Source organism: Protopterus annectens, chromosome 13.part0, assembly GCF_019279795.1.
Source record: "Protopterus annectens isolate FY-2018-M chromosome 13.part0, PAN1.0, whole genome shotgun sequence".
Lineage (NCBI taxonomy): Eukaryota > Metazoa > Chordata > Ceratodontiformes > Protopteridae > Protopterus > Protopterus annectens.
This window is the reverse complement of record NC_056747.1, coordinates 750,001-770,056: the sequence shown is the minus strand read 5'-3', so window position 1 is coordinate 770,056 and position 20,056 is coordinate 750,001. Positions and strand designations below refer to the sequence as shown.

General features: G+C 40.8%; 1 protein-coding gene across 1 annotated transcript in view; it reads left to right on the top strand.

Moving 5' to 3' along the window:
* The window catches only part of LOC122788423 (rho GTPase-activating protein SYDE1-like), an 809,025-nt gene extending 793,174 nt beyond the window's left edge, over window positions 1-15,851 (top strand). The window contains exon 8 of the mRNA XM_044055491.1: window positions 14,933-15,851. Coding sequence (XP_043911426.1) covers window positions 14,933-15,402 — 470 coding nt within the window. The 3' untranslated portion in view covers window positions 15,403-15,851. The remainder of the gene's footprint in view (window positions 1-14,932) is intronic.
* Window positions 15,852-20,056: the final 4,205 nt, after the last annotated feature.

Here is a 20,056-nt window from a genome sequence, read left to right as displayed (position 1 = left end):
GTTACAAGTATGTATTAGTGTCCAATACAGCAAGGGTTTAGAAGTAAGTACTTGTGTCTAATGCAGCAGGTAGTTACTGGTATGTACAACTGTCCAATGGTAACAAGTAGTTACCAGTATGCACTAGTGTCCAATGCAACAGGTAGTTATTAGTATGTACTAGTGTCCAATGCACTAGATAGTTGCAATTATATGTACCTGTGTCCAATGCAGCACATTTTTACAAGTATGAACTAGTGTCTAATGCAGCAGTTAGTTACCAGTATGTACTGGTGTCCAATGCAGCAGGTAGTTACAAGTAAGTACTAGTGTCCAGTGCAGCAGGTAGTTATCAATATGCACTCATGTCCAATGCAGCAGATAATTACAAGTATGTACTAGTGTCCAGTACAGCAGGTAGTTGTCGGTATGTACTAGTATCCAATGCACCAGATAGTTACAACTATATACTAGTGTCCAATGCAGCAGATAGTTACAGATATATACTAGTGCCTAATAGAGCAGGTAGTCACCAGTATGGACTAGTGTCCAATGCAGCAAGTTGTTACAAGTATGTACTAGTGTCCAATGCAGCAGGTAGTTTCTAGTATGTACTAGTGTCCAATGCAGGAGATAGTTACCAGCATGTTACTATTGTCCAATGCAGCAGGTAGCAACTGGTATGTACTACTGTCCAGTGCAGCAGGTAGTTACCAGTATCTACTATTGAACACTGCAGGAGGTAATTACCAGTATGTACTAGTGTCCAATGCAGGAGGTAGTTTCCTGTAAGCACTAGTGTCCAATGCAGCAGATAGTTACAAGTATGTACTAGTGTCCAATGCAGCAGGTAGTTACTGTTATATACTAGTGTCCAATGCATCAGGTAGTTACCAGTATGCACTAGTGTCCAGTGCAGCAGGTAGTTGCCAGTCTGTACTAGTGTGCAATGCAGCAGGTAGTTACATGTATGTACTTGTGTCCAATGCCGCAGATAGTTACAAGTATGTGCTAGTGTCCAATACAGCAGGTAGTAACTGGTATGTACTAGTGTCCAATGCAGCAGATAGTTATAAGTATCTACAAGTGTCCAATGCAGCAGATATTTACTGGTATGTACTAGTGTCCAATCCAGCAGGTAGTTATCAGTCTGTACTAGTGTTCAATGCAGCAGGTAGTTATCATTATGCACTAGTGTGCAATGCAGCAGGTAGTTACAAGTATGTACTAGTGTCCAATGCAGCAGGTAGTCACTGGTATGTACTAGTGTTCAATGCAGCAGGTATTTACCAGTATGTACTACAGTCAAATGCAGCAGGTAGTTACAAATATGTACTAGTGTCCAATGCAGAAGGTAGTTGCCATAGTGTACTAGTGTCCAAAGCAGAAGGTAGCAACTGGTGTTCACTAGTGTCTACTGCAGCAGGTAGTCATTAGTAGATACTATTGTGCACTGCAGCAGGTAGTTACCAGACTCTACTAGAGTCCAATGCATCAGATAGTTACAAGTATGTACTAGTGTCCAATGCAGCAGGTAGTTACTGGTATGTACTAGTGTCCAATGCAGCAGATAGTTACAAGTATGTACTAGTATCCAATGCAGTAGGTAGTTACCAGTATGTTACTAGTGTCCAAATCAGCAGGTAGTTACAAGTATGTACTAGTGTCCAATGCAGCAGAACATTACAAGTATGTACTAGTGTCCAAATGCAGCAGGTAGTTATCAGTATGTACTAGTGTCCAATGCAGCAGGTAGTTGCTGGTATATATTAGTGTCCAATGCAGCAGGTAGTTATTGGTATGTACTAGTGTCCAATGTAGCAGATAGTTACAAGTATGTACTAGTGTCCAATGCAACAGATAGTTACCAGTATGTTACTAGTGTCCTATGCAGCAGGTAGTTATAAGTATGTTCTATTGTCCAATGCAGTAGATTGTTACAAGTATGTTCTAGTGTCCAATGCAGGAGGTAGTTGCCGATATGTACTAGTATCCAATGCAGCTGGTAGTTACCGGTATGTACTAGTGCCATATGCAGCAAGTAGTTGACAGTATGTATTAGAGTCCAGTGCACCAGGTAGTTATCAGTATGTACTAGTATCCAATGCAGGAGGTAGTTACCAGTATGTACTAGTGTCCAACGTAGCAGGTAGTTACCAGTATGTACTAGTGTCCAATGCAGCAGGTAGTGAACAGTAGGTATTACTATCCAATGCATCAGGTAGTTGCTCGTATGTATTAGTGTCCAATGCAGCAGGTAGTTACCAGTATGTACTAGTGTCCAATGCAGCAGGTAGTTATCAGTATGTACTAGTGTCCAATGCAGCAGATAGTTACAAGTAGATACTAGTATCTAATGCAGCAGGTAGTTATCAGTGTGTACTATTGTTCAGTGCAGCAGACAGTTAAACGTATGTACTATTGCCCAATGCAGCAGGTAGTAACTTGTATGTACCAGTGCCTAATGCAGCAGGTAGTTACAAGTAAGTGCTAGTGTCCAATGCAGCAGGTAGTTACCAGAATGTTCTATTGTCCACTGTGGCAGGTAGTTACCAGTATGTACTAGTGTCCCATGCACCAGATAGTTACAAGTATGTACTAGTGTCGAATGCAACAGATAGTTACAAGTATGTACTCGTGTCCAATGCAGCAAGTTGTTACTGGTATCTACTTTTGTCCAATGCAGCAGGTATTTACCGGTATGTACAAGTGTCCAATGCAGCAGGTAGTTACCAGTCTGTACTTGTGTCCAATGAAGCAGGTAGTTATTAGTATGTACTAGTGACCAATGTAGCAGATAGTTACAAGTACATTCTAGTCTCCAATGCAGCAGATAGTTACAAGTATATACTAGTGTCTAATGCAGCAAGTAGTTACCAGTATGTACTAGTGTCCAATGCAGCAGGTAGTTACTGGTATGTACTAGTGTCCAATGTAGCAGGTTGTTATCAGTATGTACTAGTGTCCAATGCAGCAGAAAGTTACAAGTATATATTAGTGTCTAATGCAGCAGGTAGTTATCAGTATGTACTATTGCCCAATGCAGCAGGTAGTGACTGGTATGTACTAGTGCCTAATGCAGCAGGAAGTTACAAGTAAGTACTAGTGTCCAATGCAGAAGGTAGTTACCAGAATGTACTATTGTCCACTGCAGCAGGTAGTTACCAGTATGTACTAGTGTCCCATGCACCAGATTGTTACGAGTATGTACTAGTATGTACTAGTGTCTAATGCAACAATCAGTTACAAGTATGTACTAGTGTCCAATGCCGCAGGTAGGTACTAGTGTGTACTACTGTCCAATGCAGGAGGAAATTATCAGTATGTACTAGTGTCCAATGCAGCAGGTACTTTCTGGTATGTACCAGTATCCAATTCACCACATAGTTACAAGTATGTAATAGTGTCCAATGCAGGAGATAGTTACAAGTATATACTGGTGCCTAATGCAACAGGTAGTCACCAATATGTACTAGTGTCCAATGCAGCAGGTAGTTATTAGTGTGTACTAGTGTCCACTGCAGCAGATAATTACAAGTATGTACTCGTGTCCAATGCAGCAGGTCGTTACTGGTATCTACCATTGTCCAGTGCAGCAGGTAGTTACCGGTATGTACAAGTGTCCAGTGCAGCAGGTATTTACCAGTCTGTGCTTGTGTCCAATGCAGCAGGTAGTTACCAGTATGCACTAGTGTCAAATGCAGCAGGTAATTATCAGTATGTACTAGTGTCCAATGAAGCAGGTAGTTATTAGTATGTACTAGTGTCCAATGAAGCAGGTAGTTGTTAGTATGTACTAGTACTAGTGTCCAATGCAGCAGGTAGTTACAAGTATGTACTGGTGTCCAATGCAGCAGGTAGTTATTAGTGTGTACTAGTGTCCACTGCAGCAGATAATTACAAGTATGTACTCGTGTCCAATGCAGCAGGTCGTTACTGGTATCTACCATTGTCCAGTGCAGCAGGTAGTTACCGGTATGTACAAGTGTCCAGTGCAGCAGGTAGTTACCAGTCTGTGCTTGTGTCCATTGCAGCAGGTAGTTACCAGTATACACTAGTGTCCATTGCAGCAGGTAGTTACCAGTCTATACTAGTGTCCAATGCACCAGGTAGTTACCAGTATATACTAGTGTCCATTGCAGCAGATAGTTACAAGTATGTACTAGTGTCCAATGCAACAGGTAGTTGCCAGTCTGTACTTGTGTCCAATGCAGCAGGTAGTTCCAGTATACACTAGTGTCAAATGCAGCAGGTAGTTACCAGTATACACTAGTGTCAAATGCAGCAGGTAATTATCAGTATGTACTAGTGTCCAATGAAGCAGGTAGTTATTAGTATGTACTAGTGTCCAATGCAGCAGATAGTTACAAGTATGTACTGGTGTCCAATGCAGCAGGTAGTTGCTGTTATGTACTAGTGTCCAATGCAGCAGGTAGTTACTGGTGTGTACTAGTGTGCAATGCAGCAAGTAGTTACCAGTAAGTACTAGTGTCCAATGTAGCAGGTAGTTATTAGTATGTACATGTGTCCAATGCACCAGATAGTTACAAGTATGTACTGGTGTCCAATGCAGCAGGTAGTTGCTGTTATGTACTCGTGTCCAATGCAGCAGGTAGTTACTGGTGTGTACTAGTGTGCAATGCAGCAAGAAGTTACCAGTATGTACTAGTGTCCAATGTAGCAGGTAGTTATTAGTATGTACATGTGTCCAATGCACCAGATAGTTACAAGTATGTACTTGTGTCCAATGCAGCAATTTGTTACAAGTATGTACTAGTGTCCAACGCAGCAGATAGTTACAAGTATATACTAGTGCCTAATGGAGCAGGTAGTCACCAGTATGTACTAGTGTCCAATGCAGCAGATAGTTAGAAATATGTATTAGTGTCCAATGCAGCAAATTGTTACAAGTATGTTCTAGTTGCCATTGTAGCAGGCAGTTACCGGTATGTATTGGTGTCCAATGCAGTAGATAGTTACAAGTATGTACTAGTGTCCAATGCAGCAGGCATTAACCGGAATGTACTATTGTCCACTGCGGCAGGTAGTTACCAGTATGTACTAGTGTCTAATGCAACAGATAGTTACAAGTATGTACTAGTGTCCAATGCACCAGGTAGTTACCAGTATGTACTGGTGTCCAATGCCACAGGTAGGTACTAGTGTGTACTACTGTCGAATGCAGCAGGTAATTATCGGTATGTACCAGTATCCAATGTAACAGATAGTTACAAGTATGTAATAGTGTCCAATGCAGGAGATAGTTACAAGTATATACTTGTGCCAAATGCAACAGGTAGTCACCAGTATGTTCTAGTGTCCAATGCAGCAGGTAGTTACCAGTCTGTACTAGTGTTCAATGCAGCAGGTAGGCACCAGTATACACTAGTGTCCAATGCAGCAGGTAATTATCAGTATGTACTAGTGTCCAATGCAGCAGGTAGTTATTAGTGTGCATTAGTGTCCAATACAGCAGGTAGTTACCAGTATGTACTATTGAACAATGCAGCAGGTAGTAACTGGTTTGTACTAGTGCCTAATGCAGCAGTACATTCAAAGTAAGTACTAGTGTCCAATGCAGCAGGTAGTTATTAGTGTGTACTAGTGTCCAATGCAGCAGATAGTTACAAGTATGTACTCGTGTCCAATGCAGCAGGTCATTACTGGTATCTACTATTGTCCAATGCAACAGGAAGTTACCAGTATGCACAAGTGTCCAATGCAGCAAGTAGTTACCAGTCTGTACTTGTGTCCAATGCAGCAGGTAGTTCCAGTATACACTAGTGTCAAATGCAGCAGGTAATTATCAGTATGTACTAGTGTCCAATGCAGCAGGTAGTTCCAGTATACACTAGTGTCAAATGCAGCAGGTAATTATCAGTATGTACTAGTGTCCAATGCAGCAGGTAGTTACCAGTATGTACTAGTGTCCAATGTAGCAGGTAGTTATCAGTATGTACTAGTGCCCAATGAAGCAGGTAGTTATTAGTATGTACTAGTGTCCAATGCAGCAGATATTGCAAGTATGTACTGGTGTCCAGTGCAACAGGTAGTTTCTGGTATGTACTAGTGTCTAATGCAGCCGGTAGTTACTGGTATGTACTAGTGTGCAATGCAGCAAGTAGTTACCAGTATGTACTAGTGTCCAATGCAGCAGGTAGTTATTAGTATGTACATGTGTCCAATGCACCAGATAGTTACAAGTATGTACTTGTGTCTAATGCAACAAGTTGTTACAAGTATGTACTAGTGTCCAATGCAGCAGATAGTTATAAGTATATACTAGTGCCTAATGGAGCAGGTAGTCACCAGTATGTACTAGTGTCCAATGCAGCAGATAGTTACAAATATGTATTAGTGTCCAATGCAGCAAGGTGTTACAAGTATGTACTAGTTGCCAATGTAGCAAGTAGTTACCGGTATGTATTAGTGTCCAATGCAGCAGATAGTTACAAGTATGTACTAGTGTCCATTGCAGGAGATAGTTACCCATATGTTACTAGTGTCCAATGCAGCAGGTCATAACTGGTATGTACTACTATGCAATACAGCAGGTAGTTACCAGTATGTACTATTGTCCACTGCAGCAGGTAGTTTCCAGTCTGTACTAGTGTCCAGTCTGTACTAGTGTCCGATGCAGGAGGTATTTACCAGTATGCACTAGTGTCCAATGCAGCAGATAGTTACAAGTATGTACTAGTGTCCAATGCAGCAGGTAGTTACTGTTATGTACTAGTGTCCAATGCAGCAGGTAGTTATCGGTATGTACTAGTGTCCTGTGCAGCAGGTAGTTACCAGTCTGTACAAGTGTCCAATGCAGCAAATAGTTGCAAGTATGTACTAGTGTCCAATGCAGCTGGTAGTTACCAGAGCGTACTAGCGTGCAATGCAGCAGATAGTAACTGGTATGTACTAGTGTCTAATTCAGCAGTTAGTTACTAGTCTGTACTAGTGTCCAATGCACCAGGTAGTTACCAGTATACACTAGTGTCCAATGCAGCAGATAGTTACAAGTATGTACTAGTGTCCCTTGCAGCAGATTGTTACAAGTATATACTAGTGTCTAATGCAGCAGGTAGTTATCAGTATGTACTATTGTCCAATGCAACAGATAGTTACAAGTATGTACTAGTGTCCAATGCAGCAGATAATTACACGTATGTACTGGTGTCCAATGCAGCAGGTAGTTACCAGCATCTACTATTGTCCACTGCAGCAGGTTGTTACCAGTCTGTACTAGTGTCCAATGCAGACAGGTAGTTACCATTATGCACTATTGTCCAATTCATCAGAGAGTTACAAATATGTACTAGTGTCCAATGCAGCAGGTAGCTACTGGTATGTACTAGTGTCCAACAGATAGTTACAAGTATGTACTAGTGTCCCTTGCAACAGATTGTTACAAGTATATACTAGTGTCTAATGCAGCAGGTAGTTATCAGTATGTACTATTGTCCAATGCAGCAGATAGTTACAAGTATGTACTAGCGTCCAATGCAGCAGGTAGTTATTAGTATGTACATGTGTCCAATGCACCAGATAGTTACAAGTATATACTTGTGTCCAATGCAGCAAGTTGTTACAAGTATGTACTAGTGTCCAATGCAGTGGATAGTTATAAGTATATACTAGTCCTGAGTCTGCCAGGGACATTTGTGCTAATATTTTTCACTATATACTAGTGCCTAATGGAGCAGGTAGTCACCAGTATATACTAGTGTCCAATGCAGCAGATAGTTACAAATATGTATCAGTGTCCAATGCAGCAAGGTGTTACAAGTATGTACTAGTTGCCAATGTAGCAAGTAGTTACCGGTATGTATTAGTGTCCAATGCAGCAGATAGTTACAAGTATGTACTAGTGTCCATTGCAAGAGATAGTTACCCATATGTTACTAGTGTCCAATGCAGCAGGTCATAACTGGTATGTACTACTATGCAATACAGCAGGTAGTTACCAGTATGTACTATTGTCCACTGTAGCAGGTAGTTTCCAGTCTGTACTAGTGTCCAGTCTGTACTAGTGTCCAATGCAGGAGGTATTTACCAGTATGCACTAGTGTCCAATGCAGCAGATAGTTACAAGTATGTACTAGTGTCCAATGCAGCAGGTAGTTACCGGTATGTACTAGTGTCCCATGCAGCAGGTAGTTACCAGTCTGTACTAGTGTCCAATACAGCAGGTAGTTGCAAGTATGTACTAGTGTCCAATGCAGCAAATAGTTGCAAGTATGTACTTGTGTCCAATGCAGCAGGTAGTTACCAGATTGTACTAGTGTCCAATGCAGCAGGTAGTAACTGGTATGTACTAGTGTCCAATGCAGCAGGTAGTTACCAGTCTATACTAGTGTCCAATGCACCAGGTAGTTACCAGTATATACTAGTGTCCATTGCAGCAGATAGTTACAAGTATGTACTAGTGTCCAATGCAACAGGTAGTTACCAGTCTGTACTTGTGTCCAATGCAGCAGGTAGTTACCAGTATACACTAGTGTCAAATGCAGCAGGTAGTTACCAGTATACACTAGTGTCAAATGCAGCAGGTAGTTATCAGTATGTACTAGTGTGCAATGAAGCAGGTAGATATTAGTATGTACTAGTGTCCAATGCAGCAGATAGTTACAAGTATGTACTGGTGTCCAATGCAGCAGGTAGTTACCAGTATACACTAGTGTCAAATGCAGCAGGTAATTAGCAGTGTGTACTAGTGTCCAATGAAGCAGGTAGATATTAGTATGTACTAGTGTCCAATGCAGCAGATAGTTACAAGTATGTACTGATGTCCAATGCAGCAGGTAGTTACTGGTATGTACTATTGTCCAATGTAGCAGGTAGTTACTGGTATGTACTAGTGTCCATTGCAGCAAGTAGTTACCAGTATGCACTAGTGTCCAATGCAGCAGGTAGTTATTAGTATGTACATGTGTCCAATGCACCAGATAGTTACAAGTATGTACTTGTGTCCCGTGTAGCAAGTTGTTACACCTATGTACTAGTGTCAAATGCAGCAGATAGTTACAAGTATATACTAGTGCCTAATGGAGCAGGTAGTCACCAGCATGTACTAGTGTCCAATGCAGCAGATAGTTACAAATATGTATCACTGTCCAATGCAGCAAGTTGTTACAAGTATGTACTAGTTGCCAATGTAGCAGGTAGTTACCAGTATATATTTGTGTCCAATGCAGCAGATAGTTACAAGTATTTGCTATTGTCCAATGCAGGAGATAGTTACCCATATGTTATTAGTGTCCAATGCACCAGGTAGTAACTGGTATGTACTACTGTCCAATGCAGCAGGTAGTTACCAGTATGTACTATTGTCCACTGCAGCATGTAGTCACCAGTCTGTACTAGTGTCCAATGCAGGAGGTAGTTACCAGTATGCACTAGTGTCCATTCCAGCAGATAGTTACAAGTATGTACTAGTGTCCAATGCAGCAGGTAGTTACTGTTATGTACTAGTGTCCAATGCAGCAGGTAGTTATCGGTATGTACTAGTGTCCTGTGCAGCAGGTAGTTACCAGTCTGTACAAGTGTCCAATGCAGCAAATAGTTGCAAGTATGTACTAGTGTCCAATGCAGCTGGTAGTTACCAGAGCATACTAGTGTGCAATGCAGCAAGTAGTAACTGATATGTACTAGTGTCTAATTCAGCAGTTAGTTACTAGTCTGTACTAGTGTCCAATGCACCAGGTAGTTACCAGTATACACTAGTGTCCAATGCAGCAGATAGTTACAAGTATGTACTAGTGTCCCTTGCAGCAGATTGTTACAAGTATATACTAGTGTCTAATGCAGCAGGTAGTTATCAGTATGTACTATTGTCCAATGCAACAGATAGTTACAAGTATGTACTAGTGTCCAATGCAGCAGATAATTACAAGTATGTACTGGTGTCCAATGCAGCAGGTAGTTACCAGCATCTACTATTGTCCACTGCAGCAGGTTGTTACCAGTCTGTACTAGTGTCCAATGCAGACAGGTAGTTACCATTATGCACTATTGTCCAATTCATCAGAGAGTTACAAATATGTACTAGTGTCCAATGCAGCAGGTAGTTACTGGTATGTACTAGTGTCCAACAGATAGTTACAAGTATGTACTAGTGTCCCTTGCAACAGATTGTTACAAGTATATACTAGTGTCTAATGCAGCAGGTAGTTATCAGTATGTACTATTGTCCAATGCAGCAGATAGTTACAAGTATGTACTAGTGTCCAATGCAGCAGATAATTACACGTATGTACTGGTGTCCAATGCAGCGGATAGTTATAAGTATATACTAGTGCCTAATGGAGCAGGTATTCACCAGTATGTATTAGTGTCCACTGCAGCAAGGTGTTACAAGTATGTACTAGTTGCCAATGTAGCAGGTAGTTACCGGTATGTATTAGTGTCCAATGCAGCACATAGCTACAAGTATGTGCTAGTGTCCATTGCAGGAGATAGTTACCCATATGTTACGAGTGTCCAATGCAGCAGGTCATAACTGGTATGTACTACTATGCAATACAGCAGGTAGTTACCAGTATGTACTATTGTCCACTGCAGCAGGTAGTTTCCAGTCTGTACTAGTGTCCAGTCTGTACTAGTGTCCAATGCAGGAGGTATTTACCAGTATGCACTAGTGTCCAATGCAGCAGATAGTTACAAGCATGTACTAGTGTCCAATGCAGCAGGTAGTTACCGGTATGTACTAGTGTTCCATGCAGCAGGTAGTTACCAGTCTGTACTAGTGTCCAATACAGCAGGTAGTTGCAAGTATGTACTAGTGTCCAATGCAGCAAATAGTTGCAAGTATGTACTAGTGTCCAATGCGGCAGGTAGTTACCAGATTGTACTAGTGTCCAATGCAGCAGGTAGTAACTGGTATCTACTAGTGTCCAATGCAGCAGGTAGTTACCAGTCTATACTAGTGTCCAATGCACCAGGTAATTACCAGTATACACTAGTGTCCATTGCAGCAGATAGTTACAAGTATGTACTAGTGTCCAATGCAGCAGGTAGTTACCGGTATGTACAAGTGTCCAATGCAGCAGGTAGTTACCAGTCTGTACTTGTGTCCAATGCAGCAGGTAGTTACCAGTATACACTAGTGTCAAATGCAGCAGGTAGTTACTGGTATGTACTAGTGTCCAATGCAGCAGGTAGTTACTGGTATGTACTAGTGTCCAATGCAGCAGGTAGTTACTGGTATGTACTAGTGTCCAATGCAGCAAGTAGTTACCAGTATGCACTAGTGTCCAATGCAGCAGGTAGTTATTAGTATGTACATGTGTCCAATGCACCAGATAGTTACAAGTATGTACTTTTGTCCAGTGTAGCAAGTTGTTACACCTATGTACTAGTGTCCAATGCAGCAGATAGTTACAAGTATATACTAGTGTCCAATGCAGGAGATAGTTACCCATATGTTATTAGTGTCCAATGCACCAGGTAGTAACTGGTATGTACTACTGTCCAATGCAGCAGGTAGTTACCAGTATGTACTATTGTCCACTGCAGCATGTAGTCACCAGTCTGTACTAGTGTCCAATGCAGGAGGTAGTTACCAGTATGCACTAGTGTCCATTGCAGCAAATAGTTACAATTATGTACTAGTGTCCAATGCAGCAGGTAGTTACTGTTATGTACTAGTGTCCAATGCAGCAGGTAGTTATCGGTATGTACTAGTGTCCTGTGCAGCAGATAGTTACCAGTCTGTACTAGGGTCCAATGCAGCAGGTAGTTACAAGTATGTACTAGTGTCCAATGCAGCAAATAGTTGCAAGTATGTACTAGTGTCCAATGCAGCTGGTAGTTACCAGAGCGTACTAGTGTCCAATGCAGACAGGTAGTTACCTTTATGCACTATTGTCCAATGCATCAGAGAGTTACAAATATGTACTAGTATCCAATGCAGCAGGTAGTTACTGGTATGTACTAGTGTCCAATGCAGCAGGTAGTTGCAAGTATGTTTACAAGTGTTTTTTCTCATTTTTGTCTGCATTTTGAGTTAATATCTCTGTAATCTGTACAACGGTACTTCTTCTTCTTCTTGTTTGTCCCCACCCACCGTCCCTGTTCTTGTCTTGGTGTTAGTGGCTCTGGAATTGCCCGCTCCTCCTCTAAGTCTGTATTTGAACACTCCTCCTGAGTCCATCTCCTTTGCTCACTTAACTGAGTACAGTGAGATCATATTCTGAGTCTAGTGTTCACTCTACATAATACAGAGAGAAGATTTGAGAAGGCCAACCCACTTAGGTTCTTCCTTCCTCTCTCCTTGCACTTTACTAACAACAAAAAAAATCATCTGCTTTTACTGTATTTGTATTTCCTCCTACTTTATTTTGCCTTTGCCTCTTCTTAAAAGTACTCAATTTTATTTATTCTGCTGCACTTATTGCTGCTTGGTAGTAGACTGATTAAATTCTAACTGTTGTTCTAAGTCTTTTGGTTTAAGTACTCGGGCTTCATACCGGTTGTTTTACTTTAAGAAGGTTTGTGGTCTGCACTGTTGTGGCAGGACTGGTAGCTTACATCCTTCTAAGCTGGGAATTGCTGATTGAGAGCTCAGTGTCTCCTATTCTAAAAGTGTATTAGTTCTGTTTTAAGCACTTGGGCTTCAGGCCAGTTATTCTACACTAAGAAGGTTTGTGGTCTGCACTCTTGTGGGAGGAGAGGCTGGATTCTGCCCTTCTGAGCTGGGAATTTCTGGTCACAGGCTTATTGTGCCTGTTTATTCGAACTGTTTCTTTCTGAAAATGGTGCACCTTGTTGCTGTAGCATAGGACCAGATTCAGGCCTGCTGAATCTAGCTTTGTTCATAGGTTCATAGGTAAATAGGTTCATACTAGGCTATCTGCCCTGAGGCAGTTATAAGCCTAGCCTGATTCTGCATGGCTTACGCCACCCCTTGATTTGAGTATACTGTGCCCTTTTTAAGGTTTAGTTTACTGTGCCTCTGTCTAATAGTGACACGGGAGTAATCCCTGGGACAAACCTACGATCCCCCATCCACCTATATAGGTTCATAGTTATAACTTGAGCACTGATCCAGACCATCTTTTTGGGAGAAGGTTCCCCTGCACCCTAGTAGTAGGAGCGTGCAGTTAGAACTTGTCTGATTGAAGACTGCTGGAACAGGGCTCAGTTTTGAGTTTTTTTCTGATTAATTGGGTAAATTGTTTAAATCAGATTGTTCATTTTCTATTGTTTTATGTATATGTGTGTATATATATATATATATATATATATATATATATATATATATATATATATATACACATTGCACTTTATTCATCTGCTTTTACTGTATTTGTGTTTCTTCCTACTTTATTACTAGGGGCATTGACTACAACTCTGAATGCATTACTGTCCAATGCAGCAGGCAGTTACAAGTATGTACTAGTGTCTAATGCACTGTTAGTTACCAGTATGTACTGGTGTCCAATTAAACAGGCAGTTACAAGTAGTGTCCAAAGCAGAAGGTAGTTATCAATATATACTAATGTCCAGTGCTGCAGATACTTACACGTATGTACTAGTGTCCAATGCAGCAGGTTTTTACCATTATGTACTAATTTGCAATGCAGCAGGTAGTTACAAGTATGTACTAGTGTCCAATGCAGCAGGTAGTTATCGGTATGTGCTAGTATCCAGTGCAGCAAGCAGTTACCGGTATGTACTAGTGTCCAATGCAGCAGGTAGTTACCAGTATGTACTAATGTCCAGTGCAGCAGGTAGTTGCTAGTATGTGCTAGTGTCCAATGCAGCAAGTAGTTACCAGTATGTACTAGTGTCCAATGCAGCAGGTAGTTACCAGTATGTACTAGTGTTCCATGCAGCAGGTAGTTACTGGTATGTACTAGTGTCCAATGCAGCAGGTAGTTACCAGTATGTACTAGTGTTCCATGCAGCAGGTAGTTACTGGTATGTACTAGTGTCCAATGCAGCAGGTAGTTACCAGTATGTACTAATGTCCAGTGCAGCAGGTAGTTGCTAGTATGTGCTAGTGTCCAATGCAGCAGGTAGTTACCAGTATGTACTAATGTCCAGTGCAGCAGGTAGTTGCTAGTATGTGCTAGTGTCCAATGCAGCAGGTAGTTACCAGTATGTACTAGTGTCCAATGCAGCAGGTAGTTACCAGTATGTACTAGTGTCCAGTACGGGAGGTAGTTATCGGTATGTACTAGTGTCCAGTACGGGAGGTAGTTATCGGTATGTACTAGTGTCCAATGCAGCAGGTAGTTAGCAGTATGTACTAGCATACATGCCACACTTTGTTAGAAATTTTTACTAGTAGCCATAAAGCAAGTAGTTAGTGGTGCTTACTGGTGATTAGTGGAGCAGGTAGTTTGGAGAGTTTACTTCTGTTAGCGCAGCAGGTAGACAGGAGTGTTTACTTGTAACTATGAAACAGGTTCTTAGAAGTTTTAATAACAGTTTCATATATATGTATCCTCAGAAAAGCATTGTTTTGGATGAGTTCTCATAAGATAACAGCTTGTAAAATAATCTGGTGCAGTCCTATTTCTTGTCTCACAGGTCATTTACCTTACATGTTCTTTAGTCATGTAAGTTATTTTTGGTACAGTTATAATGAATCTACCTTTACTGTTCTTTTACTTTATGAACATTTACTGATTATGATTGTTTTATGGCTCTTGCGATACATTTGGATAAAATGGGCAAAGTGTCACTGATATCTAATAATAAATTCCTTTCTGTGCCAGATAAAGTGATATCTAATAATAAAGTCCTTTCTGTGCCAGATAAAGTGCACCATAAATTCCATTTCTCTATACAGACACAAAATAGTGAATCATAAACTGTACATTCAAAAGGGAAATATTTAAGATAAACATTTAGTTACATGTTATAATTATCCTGAATGTAAAGAAAAATACCACGAAAAAATATTTTAATAAAATAATGAATAAAATATGAAGTATGTGTTTAATTTTTACAGCCTCAAGAAAAGAAATGCAGGCTGTTCAGGGTGGAGATGTTGGCGAACCAAAAACATACCTCCGTCAGAAGAAGCAGATCCAGCAAAGAACAGACCTCACTGCAAATGAATTGGTGCCTACTAACTGTTCTGAGCACACAGAAACTTATGCTAATAACCGGTACGCAGGAGACTGGAGTATTTGTGGACAAAATTTCCTTCTAACTTCAGGTGGAAATTCAGAAGAAGCAGAGTCTGTTTGTTTTACATTAACAAATGGAGAAACCAGTGAAAATAATGCTTTTAATGTTGACAGTTCCCTCTCGGTCCAGTCTAAAGGGCATGCTCTAAATGAATTTAATGCTTCAGAACAATCAGACATTCTGGATTTTGATGCACCATTCATTACAAAGCTCAATTTAAAAGACTTTGATACTTTGATCTTAGATCTTGACAGAGAACTTGCCAAACGACGCAATGTATACCTTTAAAACTCTGTGACATTTTCATCCAGAGTTTGTGTATGAATTTTCACAGATGTCCATTTCTCAAATGAATGATCACCTTATGTTAATTTTATTTTAAAACTTTTATTGAAAATGCTGGTAAAACAAATGGGGTACTGCAATAATTTAAGTTCTTTTAAAATTGATTGGTGGCACATTTTAATAGTATAACTGAACAAATGTTTCGTAGTGACATATTATCCCTACTGCACACAGTGCAGTCTTCAATTTTGTTTCAATTTACTGTAATCTAATCTTATTCTGAAAAAAATCATTTTTGTATTATAGATACAGATTATGTACATTTTAATACACCATCAGTTGCAATTTATATCAAAATGCTTTTCTTCAGACATGCCTAAAATGTAGATGCACACAGCTAATTACCAAAAGTACTGTAAAGAGTAAAATAATTCTGTTTGCTGCTCTCAGGATGGACTGCCCATGTTAATTTGTGTATTGTTGCTTTCACAATTGCAATGCAGTATTTTATAATTATTCTAAGAGAATTTGTCTATTGCTTAACTTATAATTAATGGAGTTTTAAATATGTAATATGACACTGCTGCTTGACCTGACATAGATACACACAAGCCTCACTTTATACTAGATGGGCACAATTCAGGATTTATGGCTCACCATATTAAATAACTTCTTTGTCTAAAGCGTCTTGTGAAACATTAACTACAGGACTAGCGTAATGCAGTAACAGAGCAGTTAGCATCCCTGCATCTCAGCTTTAGGTCTGCCAGTTTAATTCTCATCTGATTGCCTTTGGTGTGGACTCTACACCTCCTTCGGTGTAGAATCTACATGTCCTTCGGTGTGGACCCTACACATCCTTCAGTGTGGAAGCTACACATCCTTTGGTGTGGACTCTACACATCCTTCTGTGTGGACCCTATACACATCCTTTGGTGTGGACTCTACACATCTTTCAGTGTGGAACCTACACACATCCTTCAGTGTGGAATCTAGATATCCTTTGGTGTAGACTCTACACATCCTTCGATGTGGAATCCACACATTCTTCAGTGTGGATTCTACACATCCTTCGATGTGGACCCTATACACATCCTTTGGTGTGGACTCTACACATCCTTCAGTGTGGACCTTACACACATTCTTCAGTGTGGATTCTACACATCCTTCGGTGTGGACCGTACACACATCCTTCAGTGTGGACTCTCTACATATCCTTCAGTGCGGAATCTACACATCCTTTGTGTGGGCCATACACATCCTTCAGTGTGGACCCTGTACACCCTTTGGTGTGGACCCTACAAACCCTTTGGTGTGGACCCTACACATCCTTCAGTGTGGAATCTACACATTCTTTGGGGTAGACCATACAGATCCTTCAGTGTGGAATCTACACTTCTTTCTGTGTGAATCCTATACACACCCTTCCTTGTGGAATCTACACATCCTTCAGTGTTGACCCTATACCTCCTACTGTGGTGGACCCTACACACATCCTTTGGTGTGGACCCTACACCTCCTACTGTAGGGACTTTACACACTTGCTTTGGTGTGGACCCTACACCTCCTACTGTGTGGACCCTACACACATCCTGTGGTGTGGACCCTATACCTCCTACTGTGTGGACCCTACACACATCCTTTGGTGTGGACCCTATACCTCCTACTGTGTGAATCCTACACAAATATTTCAGTGTGGACCCTACATTTCCTACTGTGTGGACCCTACAAATATCTCTCAGTGTGGACCCTACACCTCCTATGGTGTGGACCATACACACATCCTTTGGTGTGGACCCTACACCTCCTACTGTGTGGACCCTACACCTCCGACTGTGTAGACTCTACACACATCCTTCAGTGTGGACCCTACACTTCCTATGGTGTGCATGCTACACATCCTTCAGTGTGGACCCTACACCTCCTACGGTGTGCATGCTACACATCCTTCAGTGTGGACCCTACACCTCCTACGGTGTGCATGCTACACATCCTTCAGTGTGGACCCTACACCTCCTACGGTGTGCATGCTACACATCCTTCAGTGTGGACCCTACACCTTCTATGGTATGCATGCTACACATCCTTCAGTGTGGACTCTACACCTCCTACGGTGTGCATGCTATACATCCTTCAGTGTGGACCCTACACCTCCTACGGTGTGCATGCTACACATCCTTCAGTGTGGACCCTACACCTCCTATGGTGTGCATGCTACACATCCTTCAGTGTGGACGCTTACACATCCTTCAGTGTGGACCCTACACCTCCTATGGTGTGCATGCTACACATCCTACACCTCCTATGGTGTGCATGCTACACATCCTTCAGTGTGAACCCTACATCTCCTACGGTGTGCATGCTTCACATCCTTCAGTGTGGATCCTACACCTCCTACGGTGTGCATGCTACACATCCTTCAGTGTGGACCCTACACCTCCTACGGTGTGCATGCTACACATCCTTGCTCAGCTTGCATAACGTTTCACTGGATACTCTGGTTTCTTCCCACATTCCAAAAGCAAGGAGTTGGTAAACTGTCATTCCTGTAAATTGACTATGTATGTGTGTACCTTGAGTAGGCATGTGTGCACCCTGAGACTGGCTGGCACCCCTATTCAGAATGAGTTTCTCTGCTTTACACCCACTTAGGACTAGCATAGGTTCCACCTTCCCCGTGACCCTAAATCAAATTACATTATATTTGCTTTAATGGTAAAAGGCAACCATTAGCCTAGTTTTCCATTTTAAATGCCTTCACATTTTAACTCCCCTCCATCACATTCTCGACCTTTTCACTTACCCTTCCTCCAACTATCCCACACCCTGTTTAATCTGTGTTTGGATTCCCTCATCACCATCACGTGAGAAAACAGTAAATGAAAAGGAATGAAAGCTTTAGTATGACTATCCCAGTATATAGTACAATTATTGTTTACACTTTGCCTATGATTAAAAGTAATAGCTGCATACAAAGTAAAATGTATTATCATTTTTCACTGCTCTGTTTATGTCTATACACCTGCGCTGTACTGGACTTTAATTTTATAAATATTGTATTAAATAAGTTCTACAACTCTGTACTGCTCGTTGGAGAAAAAGCAGGCTAGGTTCTACTGCTGCAACTTTCTGTAGGATCAGTAACAAAGATATACAACATCATGTTTACAAAATTATTTAAATGTTTTAACTTTTCTATGCACAAAATAGTTATTCTTAGCTTTAGTTCACTTTGTTGAACACTTTTTTTTTTACAAAGAAGTAATGCAGGTTGCATCATTTTAGCCACAGCATGAACATCAACAAAAACAATTAAAGATAAACAGACCTAAACTTAAATGGCAACTGCAATCCTAAAAACTAGCCTGCAGTAAATAAGGAATCCACTTTCTATAACATTTGCTGTCAGTCATTTAACCAACATAATGCAATACTTCTGGAAAGTTACAAGTTTTGGATGCCCAAGAAAAGAAAGAATTCCCGTTAAAAGTGTTAGTGGCAAAGATGTCTAGAAATAAAACTCATATCTTGGCATTCATGCCCCTGTCTAATAAAAGTAACTTCTGTTGTTAAAATGTTTCCATTTGTATCTCTTGTTTAATATCCAACCATTTATACACACATACGGTTATTTATGATAGTTTCTAGATCTGTATTATCTGATATCTATTGAGTAATGTTTTACAATTTCCACACAAATGAAAAAGCATTATAAAATAGAATTAATAATCTGTTATCCTTCCTGACAAATCCCATTTCGTGCTTATTCTGCCCCCTTTGGCTCAGAACATGTGACATATCAGATAACTTCATGTAGTGGATTTTTATATGTAGCAGCTTTTCCACATTACCAAAAAACAGTTAACCAAACTTATGCAATGGCTGTGGTAATTCTCCTAAAACAGTTAACCAAAATTATGCAATGGCTGCGGTAATTCTCCTAAAACAGTTGACCAAACTTATGCGATGGCTGCGGTAATTCTCCTAAAACAGTTAACCAAACTTATGCGATGGCTGCGGTAATTCTCTTAAAACAGTTAACCAAACTTATGCAATGGCTGTGGTAATTCTCCTAAAACAGTTAACCAAACTTATGCGATGGCTGTGGTTTGTTTGTGTCTTTCGGCTTTTCCTGGTTAGGGTTCACCACAGCAGAACTCCAGTCCGCTAATGATTGGCAGTAGATTTTTACGTGCTGGCTTGCCAGGCCTAACGCACAACCTTCAACGAAGGAACGCCCATTCACGCATGTCGCCATACCGAAGACGTTTTAACTGAGAATCAAACGTGCAATGTCTAACTGTGAGGCGGCAACTCTACTGCAGCACCACCACCACAGTTCTATGCGATGGCTGTGGTAATTCTCCTAAAACAGTTAACCAAACTTATGCGATGGCTGTGGTAAGTCTCCTAAAACAGTTAACCAAACTTATGCGATGGCTGTGGTAATTCTCTTAAAACAGTTAACCAAACTTATGCAATGGCTGCGGTAATTCACCTAAAACAGTTAAGCAAACTTATGCTATGGCTGCGGTAATTCTCCTAAAACAGTTAACCAAACTTATGCGATGGCTGCGGTAATTCTCCTAAAACAGTTAACCAAACTTATGCGATGGCTGCGGTAATTCTCTTAAAATCATGAAATGAAATTGATCAA